General features: G+C 42.2%; 1 protein-coding gene across 4 annotated transcripts in view; it reads right to left on the bottom strand.

The window, feature by feature from the left end:
* ITSN1 (intersectin 1) overlaps positions 1 to 13,940 on the bottom strand; it is a 158,947-nt gene that overhangs the window by 33,358 nt on the left and 111,649 nt on the right. For all 4 annotated transcript variants that reach the window (XM_073584618.1, XM_073584619.1, XM_073584620.1 and 1 more), the window contains 4 exons: positions 11,695 to 11,740; positions 11,497 to 11,618; positions 11,135 to 11,252; positions 9,331 to 9,522 (listed from right to left, as the gene is read on the bottom strand). In XM_073584618.1, coding sequence (XP_073440719.1) covers positions 9,331 to 9,522; positions 11,135 to 11,252; positions 11,497 to 11,618; positions 11,695 to 11,740 — 478 coding nt within the window. The remainder of the gene's footprint in view (positions 1 to 9,330; positions 9,523 to 11,134; positions 11,253 to 11,496; positions 11,619 to 11,694; positions 11,741 to 13,940) is intronic.

The following is a 13,940-nucleotide window of genomic DNA, read 5'->3' as shown; positions in this document are numbered from 1 at the left end:
TGAAGATTCAGAGTAGACTGCAGACTTGTAGCCTTAGGGTACCGTTACACTAAGCGATGCACCAGCGATCCCGACAACGATATGGATCGCTGGTGCATCGCTAAGTGGTCGCTAGTGAGCTGCCACACAGGCAGATCTCACCAGGGACATAGCAGCGGTCGGGGGGGTCACTACTTACCTGTCAGACGCGGCGATCCTGACGTCCTCCGCCCGTGTCCACGCGTCGCTCGTCGGCGCCACAGGAAGCGCCCGATGAGAAATGGACTAAGACGTTCTCGCGCGATCAGCGATAATCAGCCAGGGAGCCGGTCGGAGGTATCACATGTAGCAATATCGCTGCTGCGTCACAAAACTAGTGACGTTACAGTGATATTGCTATGTTTAACGGGCCCTTTAGGCCACATGCACACATCGAGTATTTGGTGAGGTTTTTTTTTACCCCAGTATTTGTGAGCCAAAACTAGGAGTGGGTGAAAAATACAGAAGTGGTGCAAATGTTTCTATTCTGCTTTTTCTCTGACTGTTCCACTCCTGGTTTTGGCTTACAAATACTGGGGTAAAAAACTCAAATACTCGATGTGTGCATGTGCCCTAAGGCTGGACGACAACTTTAATATTTTGTTGCACAACCTTTTAAAGGGCACTTACTGCAAGCAAACGATTTCTGTAACTCTCCATGAGGAGTCTGACCCCATCCAGAGGTATTTTGGCTACTCCTAGCATATAAACTGCTACCGCTGTCCACAGATATTCAAATAAGATTTACATCATGGCACCTAGAAGCCACTTCAGAAGAGTCCGATGCTTTGTGCTTACCATTCTTGGATGATCTGGATGTGTTTTGGATCACTATACTTTTGGATGATGCGTGACCTGCAGCTCAGACCAAATTTTGTTTTACGCTTGACAGCACATTTCGCTCCAGAATGTCTTGACAGTCTTGAGATTTCATTGTACCAGGCCCAGATTTAAGACCTCCTGTGCCAGATGAAGCAAAGTAGTCCCAAAATTTAACCAAGCCTCCTACATGTTTCACAGGAGGTACAATGTTCTTTGTAGGTTTACTTTTTGAGTATGTTAACATAAAGCTGATGTCATTTGCCAAAAAACTCCAGTTTTGCCTCATCTATCAAAAGGACATTCTCCCAGAACCTTTGTGGCATGCCAATAGTCATTTTGGCAGATTCCAGTAAATTCAATATCAGACTCCCTCCCTTTCATGGGGGCTCCGGCGCTAAGCCCAAATCTTTCCCGGGACATGTCAGCTGTTTTGAACCTGTAGCTGACATGTGCCTGGAATAGCCGCGGGTGGAATCGCAATCTACCCACAGCTATTAACCTAATAAATGCCGCTGTCAAACTGACAACGGCATTTAACTCGCGCTTCCAGCCACTGGGCCGGAAATCTGCCCACCGGTGACCCCCGTTGGGTTGGCATGACAACCAGAGGTCTGCGGGAGACCTCTATGGTTGTCATTGCCAGACTGCTATGAGTGCCACCCAGTGGTCAGCACTCATAGTGAGTAATTCAGCTACATATAGGCGAACCGATCATCGCCTGTACGTAGCTGAGCAGATCGAGTTATGGCAGCTTCTATTCTGCCATGGAGACTATTGAAGCATGCCAAAAGTAAAAAAAAAGTTTTTAAAAATATAAAATATTCTCTCTCTCTCTCTCTCTCTATATATATGTTCAAATCACCCCCCTTCCGCCCCATTCAGAATAAATGACAAAACAAAGTCAAACATACACATATTTGGTATCGCCATGTTCAGAATCGCCCTATCAATAGAAAAAAAAAAGTATTAACCTGATCGTCAAAACGCCAGAATTACTTTTTTGGTCGCCACCACATTGCATTAAAATGCAATAACTGGCAATCAAAAGATCGTATCTGCACCAAAATGGTATCATTAAAAACGTCAGCTCTGGCGCGCGCAAAAAAACCCCTCAATCAAACCCGAGATCACGAAAAATGGAGACGCTATGAGTATCAGAAAATGGTGCAATTTTTTTTTTTTTTTTTAAACAAAGTTACATTTTTTTTCACCACTTAGATAAAAAAAAAAAGAACCTAAACATGTTTGGTGTCTATGAACTCGTAAAGACATGGAGAATCATAATGGCAGGTCAGTTTTAGCATTTAGTGAACCTAGCAAAAAAGCCAAACAACAAACAAATGTGAGATTGTACTTTTTTTTGCAATTTTACCGCACTTGGAATTTTTTCTCAATTTTCTAGTACACGACATGGTAAAACCAATGGTGTCGTTCAAAAGTACAACTAGTCCCGCAAAAAAAACAAGCCCTCACACGGCTATATTGACAGAAAAATAAAAAAAAAAGCTATGGTTCTGGGAAGAAGGGGAGCGAAAAATGAAAATTCAAAACCAAAAATACCTCTGGCCCTTAATGCTAAGAATTTGCTTTCAACAGTGGTTTCCTCCTCATTCATCTCCCTTGAAGTGCACTTTGGACAAGACAGCAACGCCTGGTTGCGATTGAGCACTGATGGATCTTGACCTTGTGAGTTCACCTCTAATATCTTTGGTAGCTTTTCTGGGCTCTTTTGTTGCCATTCATATTATCCGTCTCTTTGATTTGTCATCAATTTTCCTCCTGCGACCACGCCCGGGGAGGTCGGCTACAGCCCCATAGACCTAAAACTTCTGAATAATATGTGCAACTGTAGTAACAGGAACATGGAGCTGCTTGGAGATGGTCTTATAGTGTTTACCACCAACATGTTTGTCTCTAATATTACTTCTAACCTCCTGAGACAACTCTCTCCTCGTCTTTCTTTGGTCCATGTGCAGTGTGTTATACACCAGGATATCAAACAGCACAGTGACTACTTTTCGCCTTGAAAATAGGTAAACTGACTGATTACAAGTTTCTACACACGTGATGATAATTACAGGACACCTTAGTTTCACATGTCTCTGTGGTCCAATTATTTTCTGGGGTTACCATCAATTTTTGTCCAGTACTTTTTCATTATTTTTCTTTCTGTTGAACCACAATTCAAAAGCAAAAAAGCAATGACTGATTTTCATTAGTTGATCTTCAGTAAATTACTTTTGACAGTTTCAAGTTATTTCAGTGACTACTGTTGACTTTTCTTACTTTACTGCATGTGTATCTACTGTATATAGAGGTGTTATCAGTCATTGTACAGGAGGAGGAGGTGAGCTGTGACACCACCTATTGTGAATGGTGGATCCTGTGTTATCTACTGTATATAGAGGTGTTATCAGTCATTGTACAGGAGGAGGAGGTGAGCTGTGACACCACCTATGGTGAATTGTGGATTTTGTGTTAATTACTGCATATAGGGGTGTTATCAGTCATTGTTCAGGAGGTGACCTGTGACATCACCAATTGTGAATGGTGGATCCTGTGTTATCTATACTGTATATAGAGGTGTTATCAGTCATTGTACAGGAGGAAGAGGTGAGCTGTGAAATCACCTATTGTGAATGGTGGATCCTGTGTTATCTACTGTATATAGAGGTGTTATCAGTCATTGTACAGGAGGAAGAGGTGAGCTGTGAAATCACCTATTGAGAATGGTGGATCCTGTGTTATCTACTGTATATAGAGGTGTTATCAGTCATTGTTCAGGTGACGACCTGTGACATCACCTATTGTGAATAGTGGATCCCGAATTATCTACTGTATATAGAGGTGTTATCAGTCATTGTACAGGAGGAGGAGGTGAGCTGTGACATCACCTATTGTGAATGGTGGATCCTGCATTATCTACTGTATATAGAGCTGTTATCAGTCACTGTATAGGAGGAGGAGGTGAGCTGTGACATCACCTATTGAGCATCCAGTGTTATCTAGAGTTATCTGTCATTGACATTCAGTCTGAGAGGGATTACTTTCTAAAAAATTTCATATCTTTACGTCACGACAGTAACTTTTCATATGCAACAAGAAACAATCAAACACAAGGACAACACAGACATGAGGGTTTAAGCTTCTATAAGAAGAATTTAATTCTCTATACATGTAGTAGATTGTAAAGGCTGTATTACAGTTGTTAAAGCTGTAGGTTTTTATATATTTATATATCTTACATTCATATCCATGACAATACTGAAGTGCGGGTGAACACGGAGCTCCAGTTGGCTCAAGCGATAAAAATGTATTTTTTATTTTTATTTTTAAAGGGCAGTAGGGCGACAAATGAATAATGACTATTATAGTTGTGGGGAGAAAGGGGGATTACAGAAGATAAAAAATAAAACTACTACTACAGCCATCAGTAAAAATGTCCCATCATGGCTAATTTTTTTAACTTTTTATTCCTTTTTCTCTCTGCGCAAGGCAGGAAAAGTGGACGCTAGTGTTCCAAAAAGGTGTACGGCACAATAGGATATAAGCTTCTAAAAAAAGAAAAAAATATGACAAAAATTCCACAGTCTAGATAAAATGATAATAAAATTTAAAAAAAAAAGGTATGTAAACATTGCAATTAATTCCAGGTTAAAATAGTGTACTGTATACATTCTTCGTCCTGATCGGAAAAAGGAGCAGCTAAGAAGCCCTGTGACCGGAGGGTGGAGGAGAGGCGGGACGCCCCAACAAGTCGGATGAAGACTAAACACTGGCATGTATAATACAATGGATATAACACCCCCTGGCAAATGTATATATATATATATATAAAATAATAATAACAACAACATACATAAAAACAGTACAAATCAGGGAGGTCCGCCATCAATGACATGTGCAAAACCGGAGAACATGATTAACAAGCGTGGTGGGCCCGTTAACGCTGGAGAACCATTGCACCAGAAGAATACAATTAAAAAAAATAATTGTTTTCTTGCGTGTTTTACGGCATATATAAAAAAAAAAAAAAATCAATGGTAAAAAAAAAAAAACAAAACAAAAAAAACAAACAAAAAAAACAAAACAAAAGAAAGAACCCTCTACAAATTGTTGAATACAAATGATGTAGTATATACCTGTCTAAATATCTGGGAGTATTTCATTATTTTTCTACTTCTTTCTGCCAGTTAAAAGGTTAAAATAAATGATTCCGAGACTGGACACACACACACAAAAAAATAATAATAATAATAATACAATAGGTAATAAAATAAAACCCAAACATTTCATATTTATGGGCACGATATAAACAGTACATGCAGCATTCCTTGATAGTGGGTCTTTTTGCAAATTAAAAGTGATATCGCAACCATTTGATGACCGACTTCCCTCGAAAAAGTGTCATGGATTATCAAACTAAAAAGGACGTATGAGTTTTCTTTATTAATTTTTTTCTATTAAATGGAGAAAGCCGCAAAAGGACCCACTATCCTCCTTAATCCGAGTGTCAATTTTAGTTGTTTTTTTTTTTTTTAGCTTCAGGATCTGCAGGTACAACGTAATGGTCAACATGCATCTAAATGGAAATTGAGGTAAAAATTCTGTGCAGCGGTCGTCTAGTCAGAAGGCAGATGAATGATCATGCTGGAAGTCACATGATCAAGGCTGCATCTCCCATCATCCCTCTGGGCACTGATATGGGGATAGTGGGTCCCTTTGAGGACTTTCAAGCCTGAGTAGGGGGATGGACAACATATGATTCCTAGAAAAAGGAGGAAAACAACACATAAGCAAACAAAAAAAAAAATCTTAAAAAAAAAAAAAAAAAAAAAAAAAAAAAAAAAAAAAAAAAAAAACACTGTACACTACAACAATGACTGTGCAAAGGTGCAAAATAAATTAAAATAAAAAAGGCAGCATGCTACACACACAGGGAATGATGCATGATAACAGGCCTAAATACTCTTCTTTAAGTTATTAAAACTTAAACCGTGAAGAAAGCAAAAAACAAACATTTTATGCAACCTAAAATGATTAAAAAAAAAAAAAAAATCAACGTCACAATATTCCTTCACTTTTTTGTTCCCGCGGTTTGGCTCCACCTCCTCTGTGTACATGTGATGACCAATGTCCAATCATTGCCTGCTGCAGTAACATCACCATAGGAGGAGGGGAAGAGAGTTCTAGCAGATCTCAGCATGCTGACCGGTGTATAGTCCCGCCCTACACCTCTGATTGGCAGCTTTCTGCCTATGCACAGTGTACACAGGAACCTGCCAATCAGCATGGGAGGTGCGGTTGGGACTATATGGCAGCAGGTTTCCTAGTACTCTAGTCAATCTCCCACTGATAAGTGTCGTTTTCATAAAATCACTATTTTAGCAGCCCAGTAAGTGATACAGCACTAGAATTCGGATCTCTGCCTATGAATAAATGAATAGAATCAATTTAAAAATATAAATACAAAAAGAAAAAAAAAAAAGCAGCTGTCAGTTTAAATCGCTGTGACTAGCCCTGCCCGTTGGAACAAACGAGCGTGTTGTATATATACAAATATTTAAGTATAAAAATTCCCAAATCTTACAAAAGCATGTATGAACTTAAAAAAAAAAAAAAAAAAAAACCCTCCCAAAAAAGTGTTCCTGTTCATGAAATGGTTAAAAATTTGTTGCAGCTGGAATATTTTTTCCAGTGTTTTTTATTTTATATCCCTGTAAGGCTATGTTTACACATTGCTTTTTTATGCAAATGTCTGCTGTGTTTTAGAGGACTAGCTATGTCTATGAGATTTCAGGAATCTCATGCACACGGCTGGGTTTTGCAGAATGCAGGATGTCACTTCTTTCAGCGTTTGTCACCTATAGAAAGTAACGGGTGGTGGCAAAAAAATGCAGGTTTCAGGTTTTGCAGCTTTTTTTCTGCCAAAACCTGATGAAGTTCAATCAGATTTTTTTCCCCCAATAAACTTTATCAGCATGCACAAGAGAAAAATATACCATGAAAAAAGGAAGGAAAAACACACCAGCAAAATCCTTTTTTTTTTTTTTTTTTTTTTTTTTTACATGCGTTTTGTTGCGGATTCTTCTCGGCTCATTAGTATATGTGAACTTTGGAGCAAAAAATGCTGAGAGGATTGACATGTTGAAGATATAAATCTGCAAGGAAAAAAATTACCGTCTTCAGGAATCTCATTCACTTTGCTGGTACTGGGAAAAAATAAATAAAAAAAAAAAATTGTGGAGAAAAACACGCGACGAAAACGCAATGTGTGCACATACCCAAAGGCTATATGAACATGGGACATCTGAGTGCACCAAAATGTGAGCTTTTTGCAATATTGTTGTGAAAATGCTGCACTTTAAATCCATGTACTTTGCGCTAAAAATCATTTTTCCAATGAGTTTCATGAAAAAGCTTACACCATTTGCCTTCTATAGCTTCTGCGTTGTTCTGTCTGCAGCTGGCTGAAGAATGAGTCATCTGAGAATCTTTCAGTGAACTTGGCCTCACCAAAAGGTTTGTTTTTTTTTTTTATCTTTTTCTAAACTCATCTATGCCAATTTATGACCACAACATCCTTCAGCTGTGAGGAACTCAGGAAAACAAAAAAAGATAGATTAAAAAAAAAAACCTTACAAACGCTCCGTCAGAACGAGCTCGCTGACAGATTCTCAGATAATTCGTTCTTCAGCCAGCAATTGTGGAAACAGTCTGTAAAAGTCAAAAATGTGTAAAAATCTTAATGAAACCAAAACGCAAAAATTATTTTTAGTCCAAAATACATGCATTAATGTAAAAATAAAAAAGCCCGCCAAAGTGTCAGCATCCTTTAATTCTAAAAGAAAAAAAAAAAAAAAAAGTAAAAATTGTGCAAAATTTAGCTTCAAAACACGTTACTTATAGGTTAGGTACTGCAACATCAGAACCAGAAGATTTTAGACCCCCATTCTGTATTCCTGAGAGGCTTCACCCCAGCATGTACTACATTATAGATCGGAGGCGTTGGGATCCCGCAGTCGAGTACAAACAGTGGACTGGACATGACTCCAAGGACAGACTGCACAAAGGATACACTTGTAGTCTGTAACCATGGAGAGACACAACATATGTGCGTGTCACTGACATACATATAGCTACATATATACTGTATTGGTCACAAAATAAAATCCTAAACCAAGAGTATTCACAAAGTTACTTTTATTTTAGATGCTTCGGGGGAAATAAAAATGGTTGCAAAAGTATACACCAATAAATAGTGTAATCTGCAGGCCAAGCTATTTTTCTAATGAGGCAAGCATTCAGGGCAGGTAGGGGTTTGGGGACTTTGATGGTGGTGGTCTACGTTTTGAATTGGGAACATCCATTAGCTGAAAGAGGGAGACGTGGCGATTCAGTACGACCTGCGCCGCATTAGCCGGTCACAGTGCCGCACTTTGTGTCGACAGTGCTTGGGATTTTAACCCAGCACCTTCCGTCGGAACGGGTGTCAGAAATTGGATTCCCACTGATCAAATGTATAGATGACAAATCCTAAGGACAGGCCATCAAATATTACCGTATATTCCACGAAAACCCTACTAACACCAAATCTATACCCAGCACCAGGATAGCATGCCGATTAATGAGGGCTCACTACAAAATTCACAAGACTCTTCCTCCTACACTTCAGCATTTCCTTTTAATTTGGGATTTTGCCTTTTTACTTCCTTAAAGGGGCTGTCCAGTCTTCTGCTCAAAGTCTGCAGACTTGTGAATCCCTGGAGTGTGCATACTTGCTCGCTGTCAGGATGCTTTTGCATTGCTTCTGATTTAACTGCAAGGGTGCGACTTGTATACTGATCACATTCCGACTAGACGTGCCCGACCTTGCTTTATTGAGTGAGGCTGAGCATGTCTAGTCGGCATCCCTACAGTGTGCGCAAATTGCATGTTTGCAGTCACGTGACCGCCAGCTCTCGCTGGCAATATTGAAGGGCACTAACAGCGAGCGATGCGCACACTGTAAGGATTCGGAAGTCTGCAGTCAGAGTGACTGCATGCTTAGCAGAACACCGGACGACCCTTTTAAAAAGGCAACTATAATAAAGTAGTGAAATAGGGGTGGAATGCAAATTTCCAACGTTGACACTGCCTAGAAGAACTGTAACACATTTTCCCGAGATGTTCACATGATAAATCACAGTTAGGATCCAATTAGTAGATTAAGATTATAAATTAGGAATTGTAGATAACATCCATTTTTTTTTCTTGCCGGAGTCCCAATTGCTAAAAAGAACTACCACATGATGTAAGCTGGAAATCGGACAAATGAATGAGGGGGAAGGGGTTGCACCATTGTGACGAGTTTATAAAAAATAGTAAAGATCTTCAGAGGTGGGTGTAAGGCAGCAGGGGGGGGGGGGAAGCTGCAGAATCACAGCAATGCTGCATGTCATTTACAAGACCAGGTTCATGGTAGAGGCCCAGCCCCGCTCTCTTACTTACATTGTTGGCTGGGGTCCATGTCTGTGGTCAGTTTGACGTAGTTGGATGGGAAGAGACCCACTTGGCCGTTCAGTTCCCCTTTCCACCAGTCGGGATCCTCCTTGTTCAACACATTGATGACTTGACCTTTGGCGAAAGCCAGCTCGTCGTCGTTCTGTGCGATGTAATCATACATCCCGATAACCTGGCATGCTGCAGGGCAACAATGTGAAATCAGTCACACCATCCTGTAGAAAATAACTAAACGGGGCATTCCCACCTCCAAGATCCTGTACCCATTTGTAGAAGGTGTAATAATAATATTAGTAAACACCTCCAGTTATAAATGTAGTATAGTTCTGTTTCGCTGTGTCATTTACCCCATGCGCAGGGCATTGCAGTAGCCCAAGTACCCACGGTAATGACCATTAGCAGCTGTTACTCTATGAGCAGTCGCAATCATGTATTTCTAAGCAACTGCAATGCCCTGCACATGGGGTAAGTGACAAATCCAAGCAGAAGAACTTCACTACATTTCTAATTGGAGGTATTGGCTAATATTATTATTACACCTACTACATATTGGGATAGGATGCTGGAGATGGAATACCCCTTTAAAAGGGTTTTCTTAAGATCAATCTACATGAATGCAGCATACCTTTGCCTGCTAGGCCTTTTACTTGCCAGGGGGCAGTGCACTTCTGAAGATTCCACTTGGTAGTGACAGGGACAGTCCCTCTAGTTTGTTAGGCACCTCTAACACTAATTCTATATATCCTTTCCTACTGCTTTATATCTATTTGACTCCCCTGATGAATCCCCACCATTGGGGAAGAAACGCGTAGGGAGCTTCTATTTTTCCCCTTATCAGTGGGGGTGTCCACTACAGGACCCACTTGGGGCCTGTCCTTGTTAGGACAGGAGTAACGCTGGGGCACGACAGGGAGTGTAGGGGAATACTTTACATTAACACTGGTTTTCCCATGTCTCAGCTCCCCATGAGTGGATTGTCTCTCCAGCAGGATACGCCCTGATGCTGGAATGCTATATCTAATACCAATGGTGAGACCAAACTATTTTTTATTGAGCACTGGTTCACATGAGCACTTTTTTGTAATGTTTTTGTGTGTTATGTCCTTTTAATGGTTCATTAAAGGTTATGTTTTAATTGACTTTATGTGGGATACTCTCTAGGCTGTGTGCAACACTTCTGAAGATTGTCAGTCCAGGCCGGCGGCACTGTTGAGTCGCTAGTCCGAATTGTGCGCTATCAGATGATGCTTTTCTGGACTGTGCAGCACAGATCATGGTAACAATATTGGAGTTAATAATGCAGTATAAAAACAATTTTCAAGGGTGGTGGGAGAGAGAGAGAGAGATCTTGAAAGTGTCCAAATGGGGATTTACTACTAAAAGCCTTTTTAATTCCTTGGAGGACCCATCATTTCTCAATTTCAATGAGACAGATGTAATACTTCACTCATCCTGAGGTGGCACTGCTGGGGGAACAGCACACTTGCTGCCAAGCTTCTTCATGGATTACAGATGGTTGATGGGATCCCACCAACAAGACATTCTGCTTTGGAAAGTGGAGAACCCTTTTAAAATGGTACACAAATATTACCAATGCCCTGCTGCAATTCCTGTGCTGACGTTTTCCTGGGCCTTCATCAACTAGGCTCCAGCAATAACATTTCAACTCATCTGGGGTCTCCCGCTGCTACCCATAAAAGCAGACCGGGGATTGGCAAGGTGGGCATTACTTGTCAAGAGGTAGGACAAATGAGACAACTCCCATATCAAAATTCTGAAGTATTATACTTACTAGGGGGTAACACTGCTGGTTTAGGCGGTTCGGTGGGTGTACTTTTATTTGTACCAGGGCTCAGGAGCTTGACGTAGTTAGCAGGGAACCATCCGATCTGCCTCTTCTTCCCACGGGCCTGTGGGGAGACAACACAGTCACCAAGAGTAAACTACATGGAGCTTTTTACAACACCAGTCTCAAAATTTGCAATAATGGGTACAAATGGGCCACTTGTCAGTCTCCTAACATAAAATATTATACAATTTGACAAGGAAAATAAATTCACAATAAAAATTTAACTAATCCATCAGACATTTAGAGTCCTCTATGGACTTGGATAAGTCCTTCCATGAGGACATATGTTCATCTGTGACACCCACCTGCAGTTCTCCTTCCCACCAGCCTCCGGGGTTCTTCTTTCGGATAAGAATCAGCTGACCGGGCGCCAATGTCAGCTGCTCTGGGCCAGTAGCCGTATACGGGGCAATAACCTGGGCAATTTCTAAACAAGAAATAGCACGTATATAATATAGTACTGACTTTAGCATGGGCTGCTAGATAAAGCACTAAATACGCACCTGGTTTCTTCCCAAGGCTTCCTGTTTTTCCTGCAGTCACCATACCCTTCAAATTAAAACAAAAGCAAATTAGGATGAAAGTAGGTGTCAATCTAAAAGGATCCCAAACATAAGTGTCACAGGCTGGGAACAATTAGGAAGAGACCAGAAGGTGCGGCCATTCACCAACACGAGGGCCAGTGCTTCAGCTCATAAGCCAGGTCTCCGCTTTATATAGAAGTCCATCATTTCCAGCACCGACTCTGCCATAAGTCCTCTGTCTTCCATACATGGATTCTGACAAGGCATTTTTTTTTTCTTGTTTAGCACTGCATTAAGGGGACCATATACAGATTTATATTTCTTTAACCCTCTGATGATTCTGATGTGTACGGTGTTGGCAGATGTCAGGGGAAAGAGGGATTTTTGGTTCTTACCGTAAAATCTCTTTCTTGAAGCCTTCATTGGGAGACACAGGTTACCATGGGTGTATGCTGCTAGGAGGCTGACACTAAGCAAAACGAGAAAATTAGCTCCTCCCCGGCAGTATACACCCACCGACAGGCACCAAGTACCTCAGTTGGTGTAACCAGCAGTAGGAGAAGCAGCAATAACTCTGAAAATATGTGCCAACCCAACAAGGGACTCGTAGGCCCAACATGGTACAACTTAAACAGGGAGGGTGCTGTGTCCCCCAATGAAGGCTTCAAGAAAGAGATTTTACGGTAAGAACCAAAAATCCCTCTTTCTTTATCGCCTCATTGGGGGACACAGGTTACCATGGGACGTCCCAAAGCAGTCCCAAGGGGGTGCGGGTTTATACGATTGTTTTATCCGTTCCCCGAAGGTAGAGGCCGGTCCTGCTGGGAGGAATTTTCCGAGGAAGGAAAGGGGCGAAAGGACTTAAACTGACGAGGAGCTTTTCTGTTGAAAAAACGTCTAGGTCGAGACTGAGGAAGGGAGGTACTTTTACCTCCGGTGGCATCAGAAATTATCTGATCCAGCCTGGCGCCAAAGAGCCTAGAACCCTGAAACTCTAGGTTAGTGAGTGACTTCTTAGAGGTGGAGTCCGCACTCCATGTCTTCAACCAAAGGATACAGCGTATGGCAACTATGTTGCTGTTAGCTCTTGCTGAACACCCAGATGCATCCAAAGAGGCGGCCAAGAGGCATTTACCAGCATGATTAATTTGGTCAGCCAGCTACGCTAGCTCGTCCTGAGGAGCTGACACTAAAATGCCCTTGCGAAGAATTTTTGCCCAGGCTGAAATGGCTTTCGCTACCCATGAGGAGGCGAAACTGGGACAGAGAGAGGCGCCAGTTGCCTCAAAAATCGATTTGGCCATCGATTCGATCTGCCTGTCCGTTGAATCCTTAAGTGATGCGCCGTCCGGAAGGGATAGAACCGTTTTTGAGGAAAAACGGGAGACTGGTGGGTCCACCTCGGGAGCTTTGGCCCATTTCGCGAGAAGGTCTGCCTTAAAGGGATATAGCACGTCTAGGTGCCGGCGCCCAGGGAACCGCTTTTCAGGATGCTCCCAGTGTTTGGTTAACGTAGTCTCGAACTCCTTGTGATTAGGAAAGGTTCAGGAGGGAGGTTTTGCTCGTTTGAAGGGGACAGAGCATTCTTGTGGGGGCGTCTTGTCCTCCTTTATTTTGAGCGTTTGGGTAATCGCTGATATGAGACTATCTACCATGTCCTGTGTTTTGGACATGTGGTCCGAATCTGAGTCAGACCCCGATTGGGAGTCTACGTTTGACCCAATGTCGTCCTCTGAAGAAGGGGACGGAGGCGAGGAGAGCAGCCTGGATGATGCGGAGGGGCCTTGTGAGCTGGAAGAAGAGCCAGACAGGGCCCGCTTCCTGGAACTCCTACCCGGTCTGTCCCTCTGGAGGTCGCGGTCAGGTGCGGACGACTCACCGTGAGAGGCGGTCGGAGCACAGGTGCTGTAGATAGCTGAGGTAATCGTTCTAAGACCTGAACCAGGGACTGAGACACGTTAGTCAGGTTCGCGACCGACTGAGACATTGCAACAGCCCACTCTGGGGGCGGGTGGGGGGGGGGGGAGCTCATATCCCGGAGTTCGGTGTGCTCCTGAGGGGCAGACATAGTAGAAGGACTGCAGGACGGGCAGAAAGGTGACGACTGACCAGATGCCCACTTCTTTTTACAGCGTGCGCAGGCGTAGTGAGTAGCAGTGGGCCTAGAATAGGGAGCCCTTGCAGGGTCGGGCATATGTGGAGTCTGCGGCAGAATAGCAGAACGT

Source organism: Dendrobates tinctorius, unplaced genomic scaffold, assembly GCF_039654945.1.
Source record: "Dendrobates tinctorius isolate UK_male_01 unplaced genomic scaffold, ASM3965494v1 ptg000084l, whole genome shotgun sequence".
Taxonomy (NCBI): Eukaryota; Metazoa; Chordata; class Amphibia; order Anura; family Dendrobatidae; genus Dendrobates; species Dendrobates tinctorius.
The sequence above is the reverse complement of the archived record's forward strand: the minus strand, read 5'-3'. Positions and strand labels throughout refer to the sequence as shown.